The 26,074-nt window shown below is 35.8% G+C and overlaps 1 protein-coding gene across 1 annotated transcript in view; it reads left to right on the forward strand.

The window, feature by feature from the left end:
• The window catches only part of EAF2 (ELL associated factor 2), a 55,763-nt gene that overhangs the window by 14,174 nt on the left and 15,515 nt on the right, over positions 1–26,074 (forward strand). The window contains exons 3-5 of the mRNA XM_005896075.2: positions 8,960–9,096; positions 11,136–11,281; positions 20,668–20,925. Coding sequence (XP_005896137.1) covers positions 8,960–9,096; positions 11,136–11,281; positions 20,668–20,925 — 541 coding nt within the window. The remainder of the gene's footprint in view (positions 1–8,959; positions 9,097–11,135; positions 11,282–20,667; positions 20,926–26,074) is intronic.

Here is a 26,074-nt window from a genome sequence, read left to right on the forward strand (position 1 = left end):
TGAGTTAGTCATGACTGAGCGACTAACACTTCACTTTCAGAGGTTTTTAAGCAGAGAAATAACATGGTTAGATTTGTGCTTTAGGAGTGAATGTAGCAATAACTTACTTAGGGAATGGGTTGGTAAAGAGAGAGACTAGGTCAGGGGGCCTTAACCAAAAGTTTTGCCCATTTCAAAAATCTTCAGATGTTATCAAATATTGTTTACATTGTATGCTCTAGTTTTCTCAATCCTTGAGTTAGAAATTTCTCAGCATGCATCTTGTTTCTTTTATACTCATTTGATCTATTCTCAAAGAAAACCAAGATTGTAAATTGATAGTTTAACATAGAAAACACCAGACTTTCTGAGATTTTTTTTCCTTTGTCTTGTTTAATTTTTGTAATAGGAATGGTTTTGTGCTAGTTCATCCACATTCTCTTATATACATTTATGAGATGGCTTGTCATGGTTAGAGATATAGCCAGTAAGCTCTCTATCCTCTATCTAGCCTTCCATCTTTTTCTTTTTAGCAGCCAACACTATGTATTGAGACCTCACTTTTATGTCAGACTGTATCAGTTGGTGCCTGTGAAGTTTTCCCTAATGTTAATTAAATTCATAGGGGCATTTTATTGTATGTTTCTCATATGCTCCCTTAGAAACTGAAGGAAATTAAAAATAGATTTCAGTGTGAAACAGTGTAGATAAGTAAGCCTTTGCATTACTCTGTTATTAAAAAGTGTTCAGATTCTGGTGTCTCTAAAATAGTTAGGAAATTAAGTACCCAGTAATCTAAGGCTTTTTTTGCTTTGTGAGGTTTATTAAAGAAAAACCTAAATTTAAAATGTATTGAAAAACATCAGGTGGTTTTTCCCACATAATATACAGCACAGCAAAAACAAAACAAAACAAAAACAAAAAACAGAGGTAGACTAGATGTGGTAGGTGTCCTAAAAAGTATTACCGTTTAATGAGAAAGATAGGAGATAATTGATTAAAGTTTCATAATGTAAGGAACTATCATAAAGGTATACACAGAATATTATGGGATTACAAAGAAGGGGTCATTCAGCCTGGAGAGGGAAAGGAGACATTGGGAATGCTGTCTTGGAGGATGAGTTGAAATTACCCAGGTGAAAGAAAGAGAGAAGGACTTCTTAGGCAGAGAAAAGAAAGATATGGGCTACAACAAAGCAACAAAAAAGTCTGTTACATTTGAAGAACTACATATAGGCCACTATGGCTAGGTAAGAAAGGGTGCCTATAAGGACATAGTGGGAGATGGAAAGATATTTAGGAATCAGATAAAGAAGGGCCTATTGTGTAATGCAAAAGAATTTGAATTTTATCCTGTACTGTGACTCTCACATAGCTGAAATGGAAAAGAATTGTTAAAATTACTGTTTGCTAAGAGCAGTTTTTTTTTTTTTTTTCTCCAGGGCATACAGTCTGTAAACAATTGTGAATAAGACTGGAAACTATATTCTCAAATTTTGTGGCGTTTTCCTCCTTCATTTGGCTTCCCTGATAGCTCAGTTGGTAAAGAATCTGCCTGCAATGCAGGAGACCCCAGTTCAATTCCTCGTTTGGGAAGATCCCCTGGAGAAGGGAAAGGCTACCTATTCCAGTATTCTGGCCTGGAGAATTCCATGGACTGTATAGTCTATGGGGTCACAAAGAGTTGGACACAGATTCCTTTCACTTTCCTCCTTCATTAAAGAACTTTAGGTAGGAGCTTTACATTCCTTCACTTTTCTTAATTTTGTGGGTGTTTGTAGAAATGTATTGATTATTAATTTGAGGCATTTAGATTCTCCTGTTTTCTTTATCAACTTATTTTCATCATCTTGGTGAAAATGCCTAGAAGCTTGGAGGCATTCCATAAAATAGAACTTTTATTATTCTTTTAAGAATACCTTAAGATTCTGGTGGTTCTTTGATAGGGTAAATTTTCTCATTTTCATTTCTCTAGGTTTTCTTTGATAGTTTGAATAAAAATTAACACTCTTAAGGGAGTCAGCATTGGGCATTTACAAGTCTCTCATTTTTACAAAAAACTCTCTATGTTTGACTGCTATAAAATTTCAAAATGTTGAATTTTGAAAGGAAAAAAGATACTTGACTACTAATGATTTGTCACTGGTGCTGTCCAAGTCTGGGATATGTTTAGTGTTATCTTGTGAGGTACTTTTGTGGGCTTCAGTGAAATAGCCCACAGGAAACTTCCAGGTACACGTCATATTATGCAATGAATGTATGTCTGGTGGTTGCTCAACAACTCTAGCTCTCACACCCTGGACATGTGAGAGTTCATTATGTCTGATGGCTACATGCCTTTGACTCTGTTGGTCAAAGTCCCTTCCAAGATGAATATAGTCTGATTCTTTGCTTTAAGTTTACATAGCTCACTTGGGAAAGTAGCCCACCACATTCTTGGAACTTTAGCTTATTTTAGGACTAGAGCCCTATTTTAATGTCCTATTACAATTATACTTTTAAATGAAGTATATCTTTTATCATTGTATAATAAACCTTTTTTACCTTGTTTTTGTGATTTTAAGCTTAAATATCACCTTGTTTAATATTAATTTTGCCACCTTTGCATTCTTTTTATTTGCATGTTCATGGAATCTTAGTGTCTTTTACTTTTATTTACTTACATTTTTAAGTATACCTTTTATTAATGGAATATTCTGTGTTTCAGTTTTATACCTAATTTGCACTTTCTATTTTTATTAGGAGAATTCTATCCACATTTAGTTCAAAGTTGATATACTTGATTTTTATTTCTGTTATGTTATAGTATATATATATATATGTATATATATTCAGTTCAGTTCAGTTCAGTCACTCAGTCGTGTCCAACTCTTTGAGACCCCATGAATCGCAGCACGCCAGGTTCCCTATCTGAGTGAACTCCTGGAGTTCACTCAGACTCAGGTCCATTGAGTCTGTGATGCCATCCAGCCATCTCATCCTCTTGTCGTCCCCTTCTCCTCCTGCCCCCAATCCTCCCAGCATCAAGGTCTTTTCCAGTGAGTCAACTCTTCGCATGAGGTAGCCGAAGTATTGGAGTTTCAGCTTCAGCATCAGTCCTTCCAAAGAACACCCAGGACTGATCTCCTTTAGAATGGACTGGTTGTATCTCCTTGCAGTCCAAGGGACTCTCAAGAGTCTTCTCTAACACCACAGTTCAAAAGCATCAGTTCTTCGGCACTCAGCTTTCTTCACAGTCCAGCTCTCACATCCACACATGACCACTGGAAAAACCATAGCCTTGACTAGACAGACCTTTGTAGGCAAAGTAATGTCTCTGCTTTTGAATATGCTATCTAGGTTGGTCATAACTTTCCTTCCAAGGAGTAAACATCTTTTAATTTCATGGCTGCAGTCACCATCTGCAGTGATTTTGGAGCCCCAAAAAATAAAGTCTGACACTGTTTCCATTGTTTCCCCATTTATTTCCCACGAAGTGATGGGACTGGGTGCCATGATCTTAGTTTTCTGAATGTTGAGCTTTAAGCCAAGTTTTAATTTGTTTTCTCTTTTTGTTAATAAGAGAATAAGATCTCAATAAGATGTTTATGAAGCATCTCTTCTTTTTTCTTTTTCTCTTTGTTTTCCCTCATGTTACTTTGGGAGTACTATTGTGCTCTTCCACTCTATTACTGATTCCTTTCCTTTCCTGTTATTCACCATCCAAAGTGCTCAGATTTGCCTGTCAGGAGATGGAAAACAAAACTAGAAGGAAAGAAGGAAGGAGGGTAGCAATAATCTAGGTGAGCTGATAATTGCGTTCTGAAGTGTTCAGCAGTTATTCAGAAGCAAAGAGAGTTCATATGCTTAGGAGTTTCCTGGCACCTTAGTAGTTTAATACCCCTTTCTTCAGACCTGAAGTAAGGTCAGAAATTGAAGTTGAAAATAAGAGTGGTGCTCAATTTAATGAGCAAAAAAGTTTAATTAAAAAACTTTATTTGCAATCTTCCTGGTGATCTGATGGTTGAGAATCTGCCTTGCAATGCAGGGGACATGGGTTTGATCTGTGGTTGGGGATCTAGGATCCTAGATGTTACTGGGTAACTGAACCTGCATGCCATGACTAAGGCCCAACACAGCCAAATAAATAAATATTTTTTAAAAATTGTTCAGAGTATAGAAGGCAGGCATAGGGATTGTGAACAACCTGTTTAACTTTTATTTATAATAAAAAATGTTCATATTACTCATATGAACATTCATTGAGTATCTGTGCAGATCTTGGTACTGTAAAGTAAATGCTTGGAGCAATAAAAAAAAAATTCTATTCAGTCTTCCTTCTTCAGAAACTCAGAGTAACAATAAAGTATTGCATTTTAAAATGTTTTCTATTCTAAGAATACAGATATTTTTAAGGAGAATATATTATGTGAATCTCTTAAATGTTACATGGAGCCCTTGGGTTGCTATTTGGGGATATCTTACTCACTTGTTTTCAGTGAAGACATCTAAAAAATATATTTACCAGCCAAGTAGGTATATTTGTTAAGATCATGCTTCTGGCTCTGTACCTTACCAGGGCTTCTCCTGAGTGATCCACATCTCACTCTTTCTTGTAGGCCACTCCAGATGTGTCCTCTTCTATGTGCTGTGCCTGCTTAACTTCCTATAGTTTTGTCTTAGAAAATTTTGTTTCTTTCTTTTGGCTTCATCATGTTTTCTCACAACCTCTCAGAAGTCTCTAATCTATCCCTTTTGTATGGCAGCCTCAATTACAAAATTTATCTCATACTCCTCCTTGTGGTCATGTGTACAATCTCTGCTGCTGCTGCTGCTAAGTCGCTTCAGTCGTATCCGACTCTGTGCAACCCCATAGACGGCAGCCCACCAGGCTCCACCGTCCCTGGGATTCTCCAGGCAAGCAAGAACACTGGAGTGGGTTTCCATTTCCTTCTCCAATGCATGAAAGTGAAAAGTGAAAGTGAAGTCACTCAGTCGTGTCCGACTCTTCTCGACCCCATGGAGTGCAGCCTACCAGGCTCCTCCGTCCATGGGATTTTCCAGGCAAGAGTACTGGAGTGGGGTGCCATTGCCTTCTCTAATAATTGTTAACTTTTAAAATATGATATGCCCTTTTAACCTTTCTGGTGGCTCAGATGGTAAAGAGTCTGCCTGCATGCAGCAGACCTGGGTTTGATCCCTAGGTCAGAAAGGTCCCTTGGAGAAGGGAATGGCTCCAGTATTCTTGCCTGGAGAATCCCATTCTCCAGAGGAGATGGCGGGCTACAGTCCGTGGGGTCCCTAAGAGTCTGACAGGACTGAGCAGCACTTCACTTTAGTCTTTTATGGGGGTCTTCCAGGTGGCTCTGGTGGTAAAGAATCCACCTACAATGCAACTAGTGGTAAAGAATCTGCCTACAATGCAGGAGTTCAATCCCTGGGTGGAGAAGATCCCCTGGAGTAGAAAATGGCAACCTGCTCCAGTATTCTTGCCTGGAAAATTCCATAGACAGAGGAGCCTGGTGGGCTACAGTCCATGGGGCTGCAGATTTTTAGAAGTCACCTTGTTCTAACTTGATTTAACATTACTATTGTGTTTGACAAAATTATTATAATTAGTGCTGTAAAAATTAAATGCACTTCTATAAAGTTCAAAACCAAGCAATTATAACAATATATTGTTTAGGGATATGCATATGTGGGATAAAATAAGAGAATGAGAAACATAAAATTCCTTCAGGGTTGAGGAAAGTAGGAACAAAGGATAGAAGAGGAGCATGTCAGTAAATGTGGGTTATTAGGAGTGAGCCAGGGTTCTTTAACCTTTTATTATGGAAAATAGAATAGTATAATGAACTCCTATGTACTTATTGAGTTTCAAGAATTATCACCATTTTGCTGTTTTTAATATAGTCTCCTACCACTTCTTTTTCCTGTCATATTTTAAAAGCAATCCCAGATATTCACAAATGCTTATGTATATATCCTTAACTGATAAGGATATTTTTACTTTCACTTAAGGACCATGCTAACCATCACTTACCATGAAATTAATTATAAGACCTGGTCCATATTTATGTTTTCATGATGCTTTCAAAAATGTCTTTTTTCAACTTTTCTCCCTAGAAATCCATATAAAATCCTTATATAGCATATTTATGTATTCATTTATTTTGTATTGAGGTATCGTTAATTTACAAGGTTGTGTTAGTTCAAGTATATATCAAAGTGATTCAATTATACATATCCATCTATATTTTCAGATTATTTTCCATTATAAGTTATTATAAGATATTGAGCATATTTCCCTTTGCTGTAGAGTAGATCCTTATTGTTTACCTATTTTATTTTATTTTATTTTTTTTTGTGAGAATCATAAAATATTTTATTTTGAGAGTAAAACTCTAGTTCAGGCACATTTAAACTACAGTAAATGCTAAATACAGAAATCTTGGCCTAATGCTTTATCTGGTGACATAATTAAATTTTATTTTTATTTAGTAGGCATCTTAAAAATTGTAGTCTTTGCTTCAAAAGAGATTTGTCTAAAGCATTGTATCTGCCCTGGAGACAGTGGTTATAGACTGATATAGGGGCACATAGGAAAGTCCTTTATTAAGTACACTCTGCTGTCAGTGTGCACAGTCTACATAAAATATGCTGTAGGCAAGTAGAAGAGATTAATGCGAATATAGGTAGAGTGAGTCATATGGGATAAAAACAGTAAAGCAAAGAAGCAGCAGTATTTCTCCTAAATAGATAACAAAAATAAACTATAGTAAAATACTCAGTAATTTTTTAAAATTCATAAGAACTTTCAGAACCACACACAAAAAGCATTCCTTTCGCTCACCAGCCATGCTATCCTGAGTTCATTATTTAACAGTCCTGAGTTTGTTTTCTTATCTGTAAAACTGCAATAATTATACCCACCACCTAAGATCGCTATGAGAATGGAATAGCAAGTGTCCAACACAAACCACAGCACATGGTGAGCCTGCAGGATGTCCTATGCTCTCTTAGTGTATTGCCTACAGACAGTAGCTAATAGTGATTTATCTGGCTTGATAGATACACTGGGATGGAAGATGGAAGAGCATCTGCGTATTTTAAAATGAAGTTAGAGAAGAGCTGCTTTATCAAAGTACAATGTTAAAACAGATTACTGAGTTTACACTTGTAAATACTATACCTTATTTCACTAAAGTTGAAATAAAACACAGGTTTTTGAGTTTCAAATATTTCATACTGTTACACAAAATAAAGACCTGTGTTCACCTCTGGGAGACAATGGGCCATGCATAGGTTTTTACATGTTTTCTTATCTGGATTGAAATTTAGTGCAAATTAATGCACAGTAGTAAGTTGCTGCAGTAAAAGTCCTGTTATAGGACTTTGTTCCATTCGATTATAAATGCATTTTTATTTTACTCCTAGGAGGTAATGCACTTCTGACAGGTATTAAAAAGTATTCCAATGAATTTTTACATAAAGTATTACAAGAAAGTTAACATCTTCTATACAAAACAAAATGACCATGATTTGTTGTTCTTAGTTTTCTGGTTTCCTAAGGTAAATTTTATGTGTAAGACTTCTATGCACATTTGTTTTAATGAAAATTATAGAGGAAGGATGATATCTTTAAACTAGATACAAACCCTGAGAAATCCCATGATTAAGACCTCTTATCAACTGCCAGTTTTCAGCTGCTGCTTTTTGTACTAGAGTCTCTCTCTCTTTCTTTTTATTGTGGCTAGTACTGATATCTCTTTATAAATAAATAAGATTTTCATATTTTAAACCATGTGGACTTCTGCACATGTTTTATCAGTAATTTTCATAATCTTGAAGATAAAATATGACCAAGATCTCACTTAAGGTTTTAAATGTCTCCATTTGCAAGAAACTGAAATCAGGACTTTAATGGATATGGCTCCTTATTAAGACTAATTAATCCAATTTCATGTTTACCTATTTTATATTCCTATATTGCATTCTGATATTATGTTTCTTATCTCTTTTATTCTGTAAAATTCCCTGACCTCTATTATGACATCAGTTTGCTGGAGAAGCCAGATTAGTTGTTCTAGAGGATATACCCACATTCTGGATTTCAAATAACTTCTGTCTGGTATTATGTAACTTGTTTCTCTCTCCTCATGTTTCCTATAAGCTGGTAATTATTTTTAAAGGCTTGATGAGAATTAGATTCTTTGTAAGTTGTTGTTTTTTTTTTCTCAGGCAAGAATGCTTTGTAGATGGTGCCTTGTACTTTCTTTTGTATTACATCATGAGGCATATAATGTCTACTTGGCCCACTTTTAAGGGTGCTAAAATTAATCAGTTGGTTTAATGCAACATGTTTCTTGATACATTGATTTTACTTAATCTGCATAGGGGAGCACCCCTTTAATAAGATTTCAGATTTGACAAATTAAAGAAGGAAGAAGAGGGGTAGGGAATATAATTCAGAACTTTTGTCCCCTTATTGTAAAGTATATTGGCTGTATTAGAATTGAATCCCAATTGCCTGTTGTAGACCAAATCTACAAAGATTTATGAAACAAATCTTTACTGGCTTAGTGCAACTACTTCCTCTAGTCTCTTTCCTCAAGACAGCGATTTTGAGATCTCAGTCTCTCTTCATCTGTGTTTTTTACTATAATCCTTATTGCTAGAGTAGTAAATTAAGGTAATTAACTTAGGTGACTTGAAGTACAATATAGATTGAAAAAGACAGAAGGTCTCAAGTGAAAGTCGCTCAGTCGTGTCTGACTCTGCAACCCCATGGACTATACAGTCCATGGAATTCTCCAGGCCAGAATACTGGAGTGGGGCTGTTCCCTTTTCCAGGGGATCTTCCCAACCCAGGAATCAAACCCAGGTCTTCCACATTGTAGGCGGATTCTTTGCCAGCTGAGGTACCAGGGAAGTGAAGATCTCAGTCTCTTTTAACTGAATTTCTATGAAAAATTTCAATAATAATAAACTTTTTAAACAGGGTTCAACTGCACCAGTAACTGTTTTCAAAGGTTCAAAGAAACCTTACTTAAAAGAATGCATTTTGATTATTAACCATGATACTGGGGAATGTCGTCTAGAAAAACTCAGCAGCAACATCACTGTAAAAAAAACAAGGTATGTGGTTAATGAAAGAAATATTTTATCAACACATAAATTGCTAAGAAAATGTCAATGAAAAAAGTTATTGGATTAAGTCACATTATTATATAAGGATTTTTCTATGTGGTGCAAGGTGTTTTGATTTTTTTGCAAGTTTAAATTTGATGAAGATCCTTTAGCCAGAAGTTTTTACCATTTCTCCCTATGATATATAAAAGCTTCTTTTGTTTCTAAATGTTTTCTTATATTTAGTTATATCTTTATTCTATTGTAGATATGTTTGTAGAACTGGACTGAAAGGAGTCATTATGCACTCTCCAAATAATATCATTATTGTTAGTAAAATTTTATCAAGCACCTAGAAAACGTGAAGCAAGAAAAGGGAGAATTTCCAATACAAATAGTAACCTCAAAACGTCTACATTTTAATTGGGTTAACATATAATTGCATTAAAAAAACTCAGATTTTGGAGGGTGGGGTGGGGATAGGCAGTAGATTAATTAACATGTAGCATAAAGGGCTATGCTCTAAAAGCCATAAAAATATTAATAGTATAGACAAAACTTGTTCTAGGAATTAAAAGAAGGGAGAAGTTATGGTTCACCAGAGCATTAAGGGAGCTCTTATTGATGTACCTTAAGAGGAGGATAAAATTTAGGACTGTTTTCCCCAAACATATTTGGTGATAAGAATTACCTTTGTGTGTTTGTTAAACATATGAGTTCCCAAACTCAACTGATCAGGGAAGAGGCCTAGGAAGCTTTTTGTTTTTTTTTTTAATTATCCTCTCCTCTCAGATGATTTTTATTGGTAGAAAAGTTTAGAAGATACTGATTTAATTATCAGAGAGAACATGAGGACATAATCAAGGTAGGAATTTATCTGAATTATTTGGAACCTATGAATAAGACTTACTTGAATAGAGCAGAAATTTGTTTCTTTGCTTGTGTACCAATATTAGAAATGGGGAATGAGGCTGGAAGAAGCTAGAGTTAGGTGAGCTAATGCTTTCAATATTAACTATGAAATTAGTACAGTGTCTTATTGGCGGTGGTTATATACTGTATTAAAGTTCTTTTAAGCAGGGATCGACATGCTTACATTCTTGTTTTGCAATGTAAATATCCCAAGCAAATCGATTTAAATGAAACCATGTGGGAAACAGAAAAATGCATAAACCATGATTCTTGAGAGTAGGAATGAAGAGAAAAGTGAAGTTCTAAATACTTCGTGAAGGAAGAACTAGCAGGATTTGGTGACTGGAAATGGGAGCAACAAAGTCAAAGCATAACTGTATTATTTATACATACTCTTTTCTTAAAAGTTTTGAAAGGAGAGTATACAAATCTTCTTTAGTAACATGTCTTAATGTTTTAAATGAAAATGAAAAATGTGGGAGTGATTTAATTTTAACAGGATGAAAGTTTCAAAATTTATGGAATATATTGTACCTCTTGTATACTTATGTATAATTTCATTTTATTTCAGTCATTTGTGTATGTCTTATCTCTTCGATTTGGAGCAGTGGTTTTGTTTTTATTCACATTTGTATCCTTCAATGAACCTGTGTGTATGCCATGTATATAGCCGGGCTCAATAAACATTTGTTATATAATGAATTAAATTAATACTTTAATCTTTGAATGTCATTTTAAAGATCTCTAGAATAAAGAACACGGAGAAGGCGATGGCACCCCACTCCAGTACTCTTGCCTGGAAAATCCCATGGACGGAGGAGCCTGGTAGGCTGCACTCCATGGGGTCGCGAAGAGTTGGACACGACTGAGCGACTTCACTTTCACTTTTCACTTTCATGCATTGGAGAAGGAAATGGCAACCCACTCCAGTGTTCTTGCCTGGAGAATCCCAGGGACGAGGGAGCCTGGTGGGCTGCCATCTATGGGGTCTCACAGAGTCGGACACGACTGAAGTGACTTAGCAGCAGCAGCAGAATAAAGAACAAGCTGTCAGTTTTAGCAGCTTTGTAAGTTGAAATTGTTGTTATATTGCAATCATCATACTGGTTTTGACCTTTTGCTATTCTTAATGGCAGGTTTGAAGGAAGCAGTAAAATTCAGTATCGAATAGAACAGCAGCAGCAACAAATGCGAAATTCAGCTAGGACTCCTAATCTTATAAAACATTCTCCATCCGAAGACAAGATGTCCCCAGCATCTCCGATGGATGATATTGAAAGAGGTAAAATATATGTGTATGCAATGTCCCTTTATAAGAAATTATTAATAAATGTTAAGTGAAATCTTTCATTTTAATTGACAAGCAAACTAACCATAGAATTCTAAAAACATGTTTTTAATTATGGATTTTTCTAGGGGAAGAACATAGTTTAATGATTTTATGTACATGAGCCTACGTATAACAGAATTTACATTTTTTATTATTCAGAGGAACAAGTATTTATTATTTATTATTCAGAGGAACAAGTTCAAATACATGTAATTGGAGTTTTCTTCTCTTTGACAGTTATGATGATTCAAATTCAGGTCTTCACAGCATCTTCCTGTTGAAGTTTTTTTATGTATAGCCAGACTATAGATGTCTAAGATGTCGCCAAACCAATAGTGAAGTGAGGAAATGTAGGAAGCCAAAGCAGCAGGCAAGTTCTTCTGAATTGATGCTCACTTCTCAGCAGGAAGGTGTTTCTAGGGAAGTACAGTCCCTTTGAAAGTAAGGAAACTTATATATCTATTTCTTTTCTAGCTGCAGTTTGGGTGTTTGTGTTATTGTAATTAAATGTGGTAGGAGCAAGATCCTGATCACCAAAGTTTATTTGCTTCTACACTTAGCCTTCATAACTTATATATCACTGTTTCCTCTTGCCCCCTCCTAAGCCCAGTATAGTATTAGATCCCTAATATTTTAGTGTTCACTTTACAAACAATAAGGAAAATAAAATCTCAGAACTCTTGTTGCTATAATGGTTAGAGTACACATAGCCCTTCCAGGTGGCCTAGGTTTCCTCACAACCTAGTGGCTAGGTTCCAAGAATAAGTGTTGAGAGAGAGTGAAAGGAGAAAGGAAGTGTGGAGGTGAAATCTTTATTTTTTTAATTACACAGGCTCAGAAGCCATGTAGTATCACTTGTGCATGTGTTTGTACATGTTTTAACAGCTTTATTGAGGTATATCTGACACAAAATCTTCAGGTATTTAAACTACAGTCTGTTAGGTTTTGATATTTGTACATCCCGAAGTTACAACCACAACCAAGACAGTGAACTTATTTATCACTCTAAAAAGTTTCTGCCTGGTCATTTGTAATACCGCTATGCCAGTCCTCCCCACCCCATCCATTCCTAGGTAAGTACTGATCTGCTTTATGTCACTATCATTGGTTTGTTTATTTTAGACATTTATATCAGTGGAATCATATAGTATGTCCTCTTTTTTTATGTCTAGATTTTTGCACTAAGCATAATTATTTTGATAATCATCCATTATTGAAGCATTTATCAATAGTTCAATCCTTTTTTACTGCTGAGTAGTGGTCTTCTTTATGGATAGACAACAATTTGCTTATCTGCTCAACTTGAAGATGGACATTTGAGTTGCTTCCAGTTTTTGGTTTTTACAAATAAAACTGTTATGAACATCACATATAAATTTTTGAAAAGACAAATATTTTATCTTGAGTAAATATGTAGAAGTGAAATATGCACTGGAAGTAATGAATAGATTCAAGGGATTCAATTTAGTTAACTACGCCTGAAGAACTATGGACAGAGGTCTGTAATATTGTACAGGAGGCAGCAAACAAAACTATTCTAAAGAAAAAGAAAAGCAAGAAGGCAAAGTGGTTATCTGAGGATATCTTTACAAATAGCTGAAGAAATAAGAGAAGCAAAAAGCAAAGGGAAAAGGAAGAGGTACATCCAACTAAATACAGAGTTCCGAAGAATAGCATGGAGAGATAAGAAGGCCTTATGGGCATAGTAAGGACAGATGGTAGAAAGCTAGTTGACACTGAAGAGATCAAGAAGAGATAGAATACATGAAGAACTGTACAAAAAATATCTTAAAGAACCGATTACTACGATTGTGTGGTCAGTCACCCAGAGCCAGACATTCTAGAGTGCAAAGTCAGAACCTTAGGAAGCACTACTGTTAATAAAGCTAGTGGGTGCGATGGAATTCCAGTAGAGCTATTTAAAACCCTAAAGGATGATGCCATCAGGGTGTTGCATCCAATATGTCAGTAAATCTGGAAGACCCCACAGTGGCCACAGGACTGGAAAAGGTCAGTCCTCATTCCAATTCCCAAGAAGGGTAGTACTAAAGAATGTGCTAACCAGTGGATAGTTGCACTCATCTCCCATGCTGGTAAGGTCATGCTTAAAGTCTTGCATGCTATGCTTCAGAATTACATGAACCAAGAACTTCCAGATGTCCAAGCTGGGTTTAGAAAAGGCAGAGGAACCAGAGATCAAATTGCCAACATTTGCTGGGTCATAGAGAAAGCAAGGGGATTCCAGAAAGACATCTATCTCTGTTTCATGGACTATGCTAAATCCTTTGACTGTGTGGATCATTAAAAGCTATGGAAAGCTCTTAAAGAGATGGGAATACCAGACCATCTTACCTGTCTCCTAAGAAACCTATATGTGGGTCAAGAAGCAACAGTTAGAACCCTGTATGGAACAAATGATTGATTCAAGATTGAGAAAGGAGTACAACAGGGCTGTCTGCTGTCACCTGTTCGTTTAACCTCTACACTGAGCACAACATCTAGGCTGGATGAGTTACAAGCTGGAATCAAGATAGGTGGGAGAAACATCAACAACTTCAGATACGCAGATGATACCACTCTAATGGCAGAAAGCAAAGAGGAACTAAAGAGCCTGTTGATGAGGGTGAAGGAGGAGAGTGACAGAGCCGGCTTAAAACTAAGTATTAAAAAAAAGTAAGATCATGGCATCTGACCCCATTACTTCATGGCAAATGGAAGTGGAAAAGGTGGATATAGCACGACGGATTTCCTCCTCTTGGGCTTTAAAATCACTGTGGATGGTGACTGCAGCCATTAAATCAGAGGACAGTTTCTTCTTGGCTAGAAGACTATGACAAACCTAGATAGTGTGTTGAAAAGCAGAGACATTACTCTGCCACCGAAGGTCTGTATAGTTAAGGCTATGATCTTCTCAGTGGTATGTACAGTTGTGAGATTTGGACTGTAAAGAAGGCAGAATGCCAAAGAATTGATGCCTTCAAACTATGGTGCTAGAGAAGACTCCTGAGAGTCCCTTGGATTGCAAGGATATCAAAGCAGTCAATCTTGAGGGAAATCAGCCCTGAATACTCATTGGAAGGACTGATGCTGAAGCGGAAACTCCAGTATTTTGGTCATCTGATATGAACAGCTGATTCATTGGAGAAGTCCCTGATACTGGGAAAAATTGAGGGGAAGGAGAAGAGGGCTTCAAAGAATGACGTCGCTGGTAAGTGTCACCAATGCAATGGACGTGAACTTAGGCAAACTTCAGGAAATGGTGAGGAACAGTGAGGTCTGGCATGTTGCAGTTCATGGGGTTGCAAAGAGTCGGACACGACTGGGCGACTGAACAACAACAACAACAACAAGTGAAATAGCTGGATCATATGGTAGGTGTATATTTAACTCTTTAAGCAACTGCCAAATTGTTTTCCAAAGTGGTTGTATGATTTTACATTTTTCTAATGTATATCAAAGCTTGGATTCATTTTAATAAGATGCGTAGTGGTATCTCATTGGGTCTTTTTAAAAAATTTATTTGATTGAAATATAATTGATTTACAGTGTTGTGTTAGTTTCTGGTATACAGCAAAGCAATTCAGTTACACATATATATATAATATATAATAGTTTGCATTTGGTAATCCCAAACTCCCAATCCATCCCTCTCCCACACTCCACCTTGGCAACAACAAGTCTGTTCTCTATGAATCTGTATCTGTTTTATAGGTAAGCTCATTTGTATTCATATTTTATATTCCATGTGTAATGATATAATATCAGATCAGATCAGTCACTCAGTCATGTCTGACTCTTTGCGACCCCATGAGTCGCAGCACGCGAGGCCTCCTTGTCCATCACCAACTCCCGGAGTTCACTCAGACTCACGTCCATCGAGTCAGTGATGCCATCCAGCCATCTCATCCTCTGTCGTCCCCTTCTCCTCCTGCCCCCAATCCCTCCCAGCATCAGAGTCTTTTCCAATGAATCAACTCTTCACATGAGGTGGCCAAAGTACTGGAGTTTCAGCTTTAGCATCATTCCTTCCAAAGAAATCCCAGGGCTGATCTCCTTCAGAATGGACTGGTTGGATCTCCTTGCAGTTCAAGGGACTCTCAAGAGTCTTCTCCAACACCACAGTTCAAAAGCATCAATTCTTCAGCGCTCAGCCTTCTTCACAGTCCAACTCTCACATCCATACATGACCACAGGAAAAACCATAGCCTTGACTAGATGGACCTTTGTTGGCAAAGTAATGTCCCTGCTTTTGAATATGCTATCTAGGTGGGTCATAACTTTCCTTCCAAGGAGTAAGCGTCTTTTAATTTCATGGCTGCAGTCACCATCTGTGGTGATTTTGGAGACCAGAAGAATAAAGTCTGACACTGTTTCCACTGTTTCTCCATCTATTTCCCATGAAGTGGTGGGACCGGATGCCATGATCTTTGTTTTCTGAATGTTGAGCTTTAAGCCAACTTTTTCACTCTCCACTTTCACTTTCATCAAGAGGCTTTTGAGTTCCTCTTCACTTTCTGCCATAAGGGTGGTGTCATCTGCATATCTGAGGTTATTGATATTTCTCCTGGCAATCTTGATTCCAGCTTGTGTTTCTTCCAGTCCAGCATTTCTCATGATGTACTCTGCATATAAGTTAAATAAACAGGGTGACAATATACAGCCTTGACGAACTCCTTTTCCTATTTGGAACCAGTCTGTTGTTCCACGTCCAGTTCTAACTGTTGCTTCCTGACCTGCATACAAATTTCTTGGTATTTGTCTTTTTCTTTCTAACTTAATTCACTAGGTCCATCCATATTGCTGCAAATGGCATTATTTCATTCTTTTTTTATAGATGAGCAGTATTCCATTATATATATACATATCTATCTATATATAGATGTATAATATACATATAGATATATACATATCATTATCTATATAATATATAATGTATGTGTGTACATGTATATATAATATATATATTTTAGATAATATGCATGATGTATACATATAATATATAGATATATTATTGAGCCTAGTGGCTCAGTGGTAAAAGTCCACCGGTCAATGTAGAGACGTGGGTTTGATCCCTGGATTGGGAAGACTCCCTGGAGAAGGAAATGGCAAACAATTCAGTGCAATCCCAATAAAAATTTCAACAAGCTTTGTAAGAAATTGAGACGCTAATTCTAAAATTCTTGTGAAAATGGAAGAGTCCTAGAATACCCAAAAGAACTTTGTAAGAAAAGAACAAAGATGTAAGACTAAAACTTCCTGATTTCAAAATTATTATAAAGCTAACAAGACAATATGGTGTTGGCATAAATATAAACAAATAGATCTATGTGTTAGATAAAAGTTCAGAAATAGACCCACGTATATATGGACAGTTTTTTTTTTTCCTCACAGTATCTCTCTCCATTTATTTAAATATTTAATTTCTTTTAGAAATGCTTTATGGTTTTCAGCATACAGGTCCTTCAAATATTTTGTCAAAATTATCTATGTTGTTGTGCAGTCACTCAGTCATGTCTGACTGCGACCCCATGCGACAGCACTCCAGGCTTTCCTGTCTTTCACCATCTCCTGGAGCTTGCACAAACTCATGTCCATTGAGTTGACAATGCCATCCAACCATCTCGTCCTCTGTTGTCCCCTTCTCCTGCCTTTAATCTTTCCCAGCATCAGGGTCTTTTCTAATGAGTTGGCTTTTCACACTAGGTGGCCAAAGTATTGGAGTTTCAGCTTCAGCACCAGTCTTCCCAATGAATATTCAGGATTGATTTCCTTTAGGATGGGCTGGTTTGATCTCCTTGCAGTCCAAGAGACTCTCAAGAGTCTTCTCCAACAGTCTTCTAAGAAGAAGACTTCCAAGAAGTCTTCTTAACAGTCTTCTCCTTTTGATGGTTCAAAAGCATCAATTCGTCAACACTCAGCCTTATTTATGGTCCAACACTCACATCCATACATGACTACTGGAAAAATCATACCTTTGACTAGATGGACCTTTGTTGGCAAAGTAATGTCTCTGCTTTTTAATATGCTGTCTAGGTTTTTCATAGCTTTTCTTCCAAGGAGCAACTGTCTTTTAATTTCATGGCTGCAGTCACCATCTGCAGTGATTTTGGAGCCCCCCAAAATAAAGTCTCTCACTGTTTACATTGTTTCCCCATCTATTTGCCATGAAATGATGGGACCAGATGCCATGATCTTAGTTTTCTGAATGTTGAGCTTTAAGCCAGCTTTTTCACTCTCCTGTTTCAATTTCATCAAGAGGCTCTTTAGTGCCTCTTTGCTTTCTGCCATGGGTAGTGTCATCTGCATATTTGAGGTTATTTATATTTCTCCCTGCAGTCTTGAGGCCAGCTTCTTCTTCATCCAGCCCAGCATTTTGCATGATGTACTCTGCATATAAGTTAAATAAGCAAGGTGACAATATACTGCCTTGACATACTCCTTTCCCAATTTGGAACCAGTCTGTTGTTCTATTTCCAGTTCTAACTGTTGCTTCTTGACCTGCAAACAGGTTCCTTAGGTGGCAGGTAAAGTGGCCTGGTATTCTCATCTCTTGAAGAATTTTCATCAGTTTGTCATGTTCCACACATTCAAAGGCTTTAGCGTAGTCAGTGAAACAGAAGTAGATATTTTTCTGGAATTCTGTTGCTTTTTCTATGATCCAACAAATGTTGGAAGTTTGGTCTCTGGTTCCTCTGCCTTTTCTAAATCCAGCTTGAATATCTGGAAGTTCTTGGTTCATGTACTGTTGAAGCCTAGCTTGGAGAATTTTGAGCATTACTTTGCTAGCATGTGAAATGAGGGCAATTCTGTGGTAGTTTAAACATTCTTTGGCATGCCTTTCTTTGGGATTGGAATGAAACTGATTTTTGTATATTGTCCTTGTTATATTTAACCTTGCTAAACTCATTATTCTTGAACTTTTTTTGAAGGTAACTTAAGATTTTCTACATTTATAGTCATGTTATCTGTAAATAATGACAATTTTACCTCTCCCTTTCCAATCTGTTGATACTTATTTCTTTTTCACAACTTATTGTACCAAGTAGAACCTTCAATTCAGCATTGACTAGAGGTGGTCAAAGTGGAAAACCTCATTTCTGACGATAGAATATATTCAGTCCTTTAGAGTTACATATGATTTCAGTTCTTTACAATTATGTATGATTTCAGCAATAAGTTCTTTCTAGATGTCCTTCATCAGGTTAACTTCTATTTCTATGATGCTGAAAGTTTTTTTCCTTTTTTTTTTTTTTGTCAAGAACTACTGTTGAAATTTCTGCTGTTTTGAGATGGCTTTTATTTTTCAGGTTTTAACAAAGTGAACTATATGGATTGATTTTTAAAAGTTTGTATTCCTTGGAAAATCCCACTTAGTCATTATATATTGTCCTTTTAAATATTAGCACTTCTCAGCCTCAGCAATATTGGCATTTGGAATTGGATGGTGCTTGGTCAGGCGTTGACTTATGTATTGTAAAGTACTTAGCAGCCTCTCTAGCTTCTACCCAGTAGATGCTGGTATCACCACTTGCCCCCCATTGTGGCAACCAAAAATGTTTTCAAACATTCCCAGATGTCTTCCTAGGTGAGAAAATTGTAGCTGGTTGAAAACCACTGGTATATATTATTAAATTTGATTTACTAAAATTTTGCTTAAAAGTTTTGTGACCAGGTTCATAAAGGACATTGGGTGTTTGGTTTGGTTTGGTTTGGTAATGTCTCTATTGAATTTCTGTATCAGTAATTCTGGCCCTATGGAATGAAATGGAAAGTATTCCTTCCTTCTTAATTATACAGAAGAATTTGCATCAAGCTCGTATTATTTCTCCCTTAAATAACCAGTATAATTCACTAGTGAAGTCTTCTGTCACTGGAGATTTGTGTGCAGGGTGTGGGGAAGGTTATAACTACAACCTAATTTTTAGGGATATTTAGGCTGTTTCTTCTTGAGTGAACCTTAGTAGTTTGTGCCTTTCAAGGAATTGATCCATTTCATCTAATTTACTATGTTTATGGGCATAAAGTAGTTCACAATCTTCCTTCCTATTCTTTTAATGCTGTAAGATCTGTAGTGCTGTCACCTCTTTGACTCCTTATATTAGTAATTCATGTTTGGTGATGGTGGTTTAGTCACTAAGCCATGTCTGACTCTTGCGACGCTATGGACTGTTGCCTGCCAGGCTCCTCTGTCCATGAGATTCTTCAAACGAGAATACTGGAGTAGGTTGCCATTTCCTTCTCTAATTCATGTTTAGTGTCTTTTTTCTTGATAAACCCAGCTGAGTTTTATCAACATTATTTATCTAAAAGCAATCAATTTTCGTTTCATATATTTTCACTCTTTTGGTTCTTTCTTGTTTTTTGCTCTTAATTTTTTTTCCTTCTGCTTGTTTAATTTTGCTCTTCTTTCTCTAGCTTCTTACGTACAGCTTCGTTCACTTAATTGAAACGTCTTTTTCCCCCAACATAATCATTTAATGTTTTAAATTTTTTTCCAAAATGTACTTAATTTTTATTCCACAGATTTTGATAAATTGTAGTTTCATTTTCTTTTAATTAGAAGTATTTTCTAAAATCTTTTTTATTTCTTCCTTGATCCATGGGTTTTTCAGAAGAGCATTTACTTCTCAAATATTTTAAGATTATCTAGGTTCCATTTATAACTTTTAAATTTTATTTTGTTTTGGTAGAAAACACACTCTGTATAAATTCAGTCTTTTAAAATGTATTGTGGGACAAGATGACATAGACTTATCTGTTTCTGCTTCTTCCCACAAAGTAAAACTATACACCCAGGAAACAATGCAAAAGACAACCAAAGGAGAACTCTGAAAGATGAAAAGAGGAAGGTAATCTGGTTAGAGACCTCAGAAAGGACGAGAGGAGGAATAGCATAGTCAGGATATCTTATAACCTACCCCTTCAGAAAACTCTTGGTTGGGTGATAACAAAGACCACACTCAAGCTCTAACGACAGGTGAATTGGGTGTCAAAATCTAAAATGCCATTTTCCAAGCAGAATTTTAAAACATATATGGTGACAAGAAACTGTTAGGAGTGATTATTCCTGGAGAGTAGGATTAAAAGAACTTGAGGATGGGGTAGGAAGTGGGGTTTTACTTTTCATTTTGTACTAGTAGAGGAGCTTTTTAAATAAAATCATAAAATGCTGTGAATGTATACATTATTTATTCCTCATCAAGTTTATTAGAAACTGACACGTTCAAATTTTATTATGTTTATTTAATATTTATAGTTAACATTATTTATTAACTATATATTTAAATATATAGTTAACATTATTTTGACCTAACTGTTAAATTCTGTTTAATTTTCAGAACTGAAAGCAGAAGCTAGTCTAATGGACCAGATGAGTAGTTGTGATAGTTCATCAGATTCCAAAAGCTCATCATCTTCAAGCAGTGAGGACAGTTCCAGTGATTCAGAAGATGAAGAGTGCAAATCCTCTCCTGATCCAGGGAACTATATCTCAGAACATCCTACCATGTCTATCATGCCACAGTGCAGGATTCCTGAGATAGTGGCTGGTCAGAATAAACATCATGACAACAATGGTCTTCTGATGAATACTTTAAGTAAGTATACATAAGCATGAGTAATTGGAAAAGTAAGAATTCACAATGGAACCACACTGATTACGACCTAAAATTTAAATAGAATTGTTTCTTTTTTATTAACAGAAATCACCATTATTTAACATAAATTATTTAACACAAATTATTTGTGTTAAATAACACCATTATTTATTTATAATAAATAAAAATTTAAAAATTTATTTGTGTTAAATAACAAAATATAAAAATTTATTTGTGTTAAATAACACCGTTATTTAACACAAATCACCATAATTTAACAGAAATCACCTTCTTATTAAGTTATTCATTTTCTTTTGATTCTGTGACATAATGCCTTACTGGCTTTTCTCCTTTCTTTCAAGACACTTTTCTGTCTTTTCTTTGCTGGCTTATAATCTTCTACTCAGTTATTACAGCTGAAGTTTCTCAAAGCTTAATTCTAGGTCATTTTTTCTTTTTATTCTATAATCTTTCCTCAGATAAGTTCTATATTTCTCTTGCAATCAATACTTGTATACATATAACTTGTAAATTTGCATCTCTCACCCACACCTCTCAGCTCTAGACACAGAAGTCCTACCTACCTGCCTACCTCAGGGACTTACACTAACTCTCTATTCAGCTAGAAATATATCTTTCTTTTCATGTAGATAATTTATTCTCTAGATTATATTCCAGGATTTACTTGGTCAAGAAAGTCTTTCTTGACTCTTCTGACAAGATCAAATCCCCCTTGTTATAGACCTTCAGAGCAGTATCTTCTTTATATCAGTTGTCATTTACAAATTTATATGTTGTTTGATTTATTATCTTATAAGCTCCAAGAGGGCTGTGATCTTGTTTATTTTGCTTATCACATAATACTAGCACTGACAAAGTACCTGTTTCTGTTTCTTAGATAGGTCGATTCGTGTCATCTTTTAGATTCCACATGTAAGTGATATTGTATGGTATTTGTCTCTTTTATTCTGACTTATTTCAATTAGTATGATAATCTCTAGTTGCATCTGTGTTGTTGCAAATGGCATTATTTTGTTCTTTTTCATGACTGAGTAGTATTCCATTGTAAATATGTACCATATCTTCTTTATCCATTGATCTCTTGATGGACATTTAGATTGTTTCCATGACTTGGCAATTTTGAATAATGCTTTCTGTGAACATAGGGGTGCATATATCTTTTTGAATTATGGTTTTCCTCTGGATATATGCCCAGGAGTGGGGTTGCTGGATCATATTGTAATTCTGTCTTTAGTTTTCTGAAAAAACCTCCATACAGGTTTCCACAGTGGTTGCACCAACTTACATTCTTACAAGCAGTGTAGAAGGGTCCCTTTTTCTCCACACCCTCTCCAGCATTTCTTATTTGTAGACCATTTAATGATGGCTGTTTAATGTGAGGTGATTTGCATTTTTCTAATAATTAGCTTTGTTTAGCATCTTTTAATGTATCTATTGGCTATTTGTATTTCTTCTTTGGAGAAATGTCTCTAGATCGTCTGCCCATTTTTCAATTGGGTTCTTTGGTTTGGAACATTAAGAATACTAATATATTGGAAATTAAGCCCTGTCAGTTGCATCATTTGTGAATATTTTCTCCCATTCTATAGGTTGTCTTTTCATTTGGTTTATGGTTTCCTTTGCTGTGCAAAAACTTTAAAGTTTGATTACATCCCATTTGTTTATTTTTGTTTTATTTCTATTGCCTTGAAAGACTGAATATGCCTGTTCTAATAGTAAATATGTAGAATCTTACAATATAAAAATAAAAAGCAGGTATACTTTCAAGAATATGAATGTAAAACATTTATGAAATTAATTTCTACTAGGACAAATGAACACATTTAAAAGAAATCATATTTTATTAATCATCATATGACTATAGACAATGAGAATATAAATAAATAACAAAAAATAGTTCAAAATACATGCTTAGAAACTTTGGAGCACATATCTAGTGATTTATGTGTTAAAAGGAAATTACAATGAAATTAAAAAATATTTGTAATTAAGTAATGTCAAGAATATCTCAGCAGTTTTGGGGTACCACCTAAAAGGTACTTATAGGGAACTTTATAGTTTCAAAATGTTCTTTTTTTAAAAAATTAAAAATAAATGAGTGAGAGTTTCACCTTGAGGAACTAGAAAAACAATAGTATCTTAAAGCAGGGAAAGAAAATATTGTATATTAGAATTGAAATTAGTGTAATAGATAACAAAGAAACATTAGAAGATCAACAAGGCTAGAAGTTACTTCTTTGAAAACTAAAAAAAGACCAACTTCTAAGGTGGATGAAGAAAGAAAAAGAAAAAAACACAATATTAGGAATGAAAAAGTGGTTAAAATTATATATTTTATTTTTAAAATTATGCTGCTGCTGCTAAGTCGCTCCAGTCGTGTCCGACTCTGTGAGACCCCATAGATGGAAGCCCACCAGGCTCCCCCGTCCCTGGGATTCTCCAGGCAAGAACACTGGAGTGGGTTGCCATTGCCTGCTCCAATGCATGAAAGTGAAAAGTGAAAGGGAAGTCTCTCAGTCATGTCTGACTCTTAGTGACCCCATGGACTGCAGCCTACCAGGCTCCATCCATGGGATTTTCCAGGCAAGAGTACTGGAGTGGGGTGCCATTGCCTTTTCCGAACTTTACAAAAAATTTATCTCAGTAAATTTGGCATAAACACAAATGATTTTGGCTTCTCTGGTGACTCTGATGGTTAAGAATCTGCCTGCAGTGCACGAGACCCTGGTTCAATCCCTGGGTCAGGAAGATCCCCTGGAGGAGGAAATGGCAACCCACTTCAGTATTCTTGCATGGAGAATTCCATAGACAGAGGAGCCTGGCGGGCTTCAGTCCATGCGGTTGCAAAGAGTAGAACATGACTGAGTAACTAACACACATATGGATGATTTTCTAGGAAGAAAAATAAAATTTAGCCAATATGACTCAAAAAGGAGTGGAAAATCTGAGGAAACCATTAACAATTAATGACTCTTTCTCCTTAACCCTATTTCCATATCCCCAAGATGCTAGAAAACTGAAGATAATTTTACAGATGAATTTTAACAAATCTTCAAAGAGCAAACAATTCTTCTACAAACTATTTCAGAGAGTAGAATACTGGGAGAAGCAATTCAATTCTTTTATAATTTTAGGATAATCTCAATACCAAAACTGAACAGAAACAAGACAAAAAGCATTATAGACCAATTTCACTTAACATGAATCTAAAATTACTAAGATATTAAAACAAGCATGCTAAAATCACAAACCAATAAAGCTCATCACAGAAATGTAATATATGTTCAATATCTGAAATAATATCAATAATAGTTTACCATATTACCAGATTATAGGAATAAAGCCATATGATCATTTCAACAAATTTGATTTTGACAAAAGCCAATATTTATTAATTTTAAAACTTTTACTTAAGATTGTAAGGAAATTTCCTTAATATTATAAAAGTTCATTACAAAAAGCAAAACTACTGCCAATATTATACAGACTCCAGAAACATTTCCATTAAAATCAGGAAGAAGGTAAAGAGGACTAATATCATTATGTCTATTCAATGTTTTTTTTAAATATAAATTTATTTATTTTAATTGGAGGCTAAATTACTTTACAATATTATAGTGATTTTGCCATACATTGACATGAATCCACTGTGGGTGTACATGTGTTCCCCATCCTGAACCCCCCTCCCACCTCCCTCCCCATCCCTCTGGGTCATCCCAGTGCACCAGCCCCAAGCACCCTGTCTCATGCATCGAACCTGGACTGCTGATCCATTTCAAATAGGATAATATACATGTTTCAATGCCATTCTCCCAAATCATCTCACCCTTAGCCTCTCCCACAGAGTCCAAAAGACCCTTCTATACATCTGTGTCTCTTTTGCTGTCTCACTATAGGGTCATCATTACCATCTTTCTAAATTCCATATATATGTGTTAATATACTATATTGGTGTTTTTTTTCTTTCTGGCTTACTTCACTCTGTATAATAGGCTCCAGTTTCATCCACCTCATTAGAACTGATTCAAATGTATTCTTTTTAATGGCTGAGTAATATTGCATTGTGTATATGTACCACAGTGTTCTAATCTACTTGTCTGCCGATGGACATCTAGGTTGCTTCCATGTCTTGGCTATTATAAACAGTGCTGCGATGAACATTGGGGTACATGTGTCTCTTTCAATTCTGGTTTACTCGGTGTGTATGCCCAGCAGTGGGATTGCTGGGTCATATGGCAGTTCTATTTCCAGTTTTTTAAGGAATCTCCACACTGTTCTCCACACTGTACTAGTCTGCATTCCCACCAACAGTGTAAGAGGAATCTCTTTAAGGAATCTCCACACTGTTTTCCATAGTGGCTGTATTAGTTTGCATTTCCACCAACAGTGTAAGAGAGTTCCCTTTTCTCCACACCCTCGCCAGCATTTGTTGCTTGTAGACTTTTGGATAGCAGCCATTCTGACTGGCATGAAATGGTACCTCATAGTGGTTTTGATTTGCATTTCTCTGATAATGAGTGATGTTGAGCATCTTTTCATGTGTTTGTTAACCATCTGTATGTCTTCTTTGGAGAAATGTCTGTTTAGTTGTTTGGCCCATATTTTGATTGGGTCGTTTATTTTTCTGGAATTGAGCTGAAGGAGTTACTTGTATATTTTTAAGATTAATTCTTTGTCAGTTGCTTCGTTTGCTATTATTTTCTCCCATTCTGAAGGCTGTATTTTCGTTTCCTTCATTGTGCAAAAGCTTTTAAGTTTAATTAGGTCCCATTTGTTTATTTTTGCTTTTATTTCCATTACTCTGGGAGGTGGGTCATAGAGGATCCTGCTGTGATTTATCTCGGAGAGTGTTTTGCCTATGTTTTCCTCTAGGAGTTTTATAGTTTCTGGTCTTACATTTAGGTCTTTAATCCATTTTGAGTTTATTTTTGCGTATGGTGTTAGAAAGTGTTCTAGTTTCATTCTTTTACAAGTGGTTGACCAGTTTTCCCAGCACCACTTGTTAAAGAGATTGTGTTTTCTCCATTGTATATTCTTGCCTCCTTTGTCAAAGATAAGGTGTCCATAAGTGCGTGGATTTATCTCTGGGCTTTCTATTTTGTTCCATTGATCTATATTTCTGTCCTTG

Source organism: Bos mutus, chromosome 1 (genome assembly GCF_027580195.1).
Source record: "Bos mutus isolate GX-2022 chromosome 1, NWIPB_WYAK_1.1, whole genome shotgun sequence".
In the NCBI taxonomy this organism is placed as follows: domain Eukaryota; kingdom Metazoa; phylum Chordata; class Mammalia; order Artiodactyla; family Bovidae; genus Bos; species Bos mutus.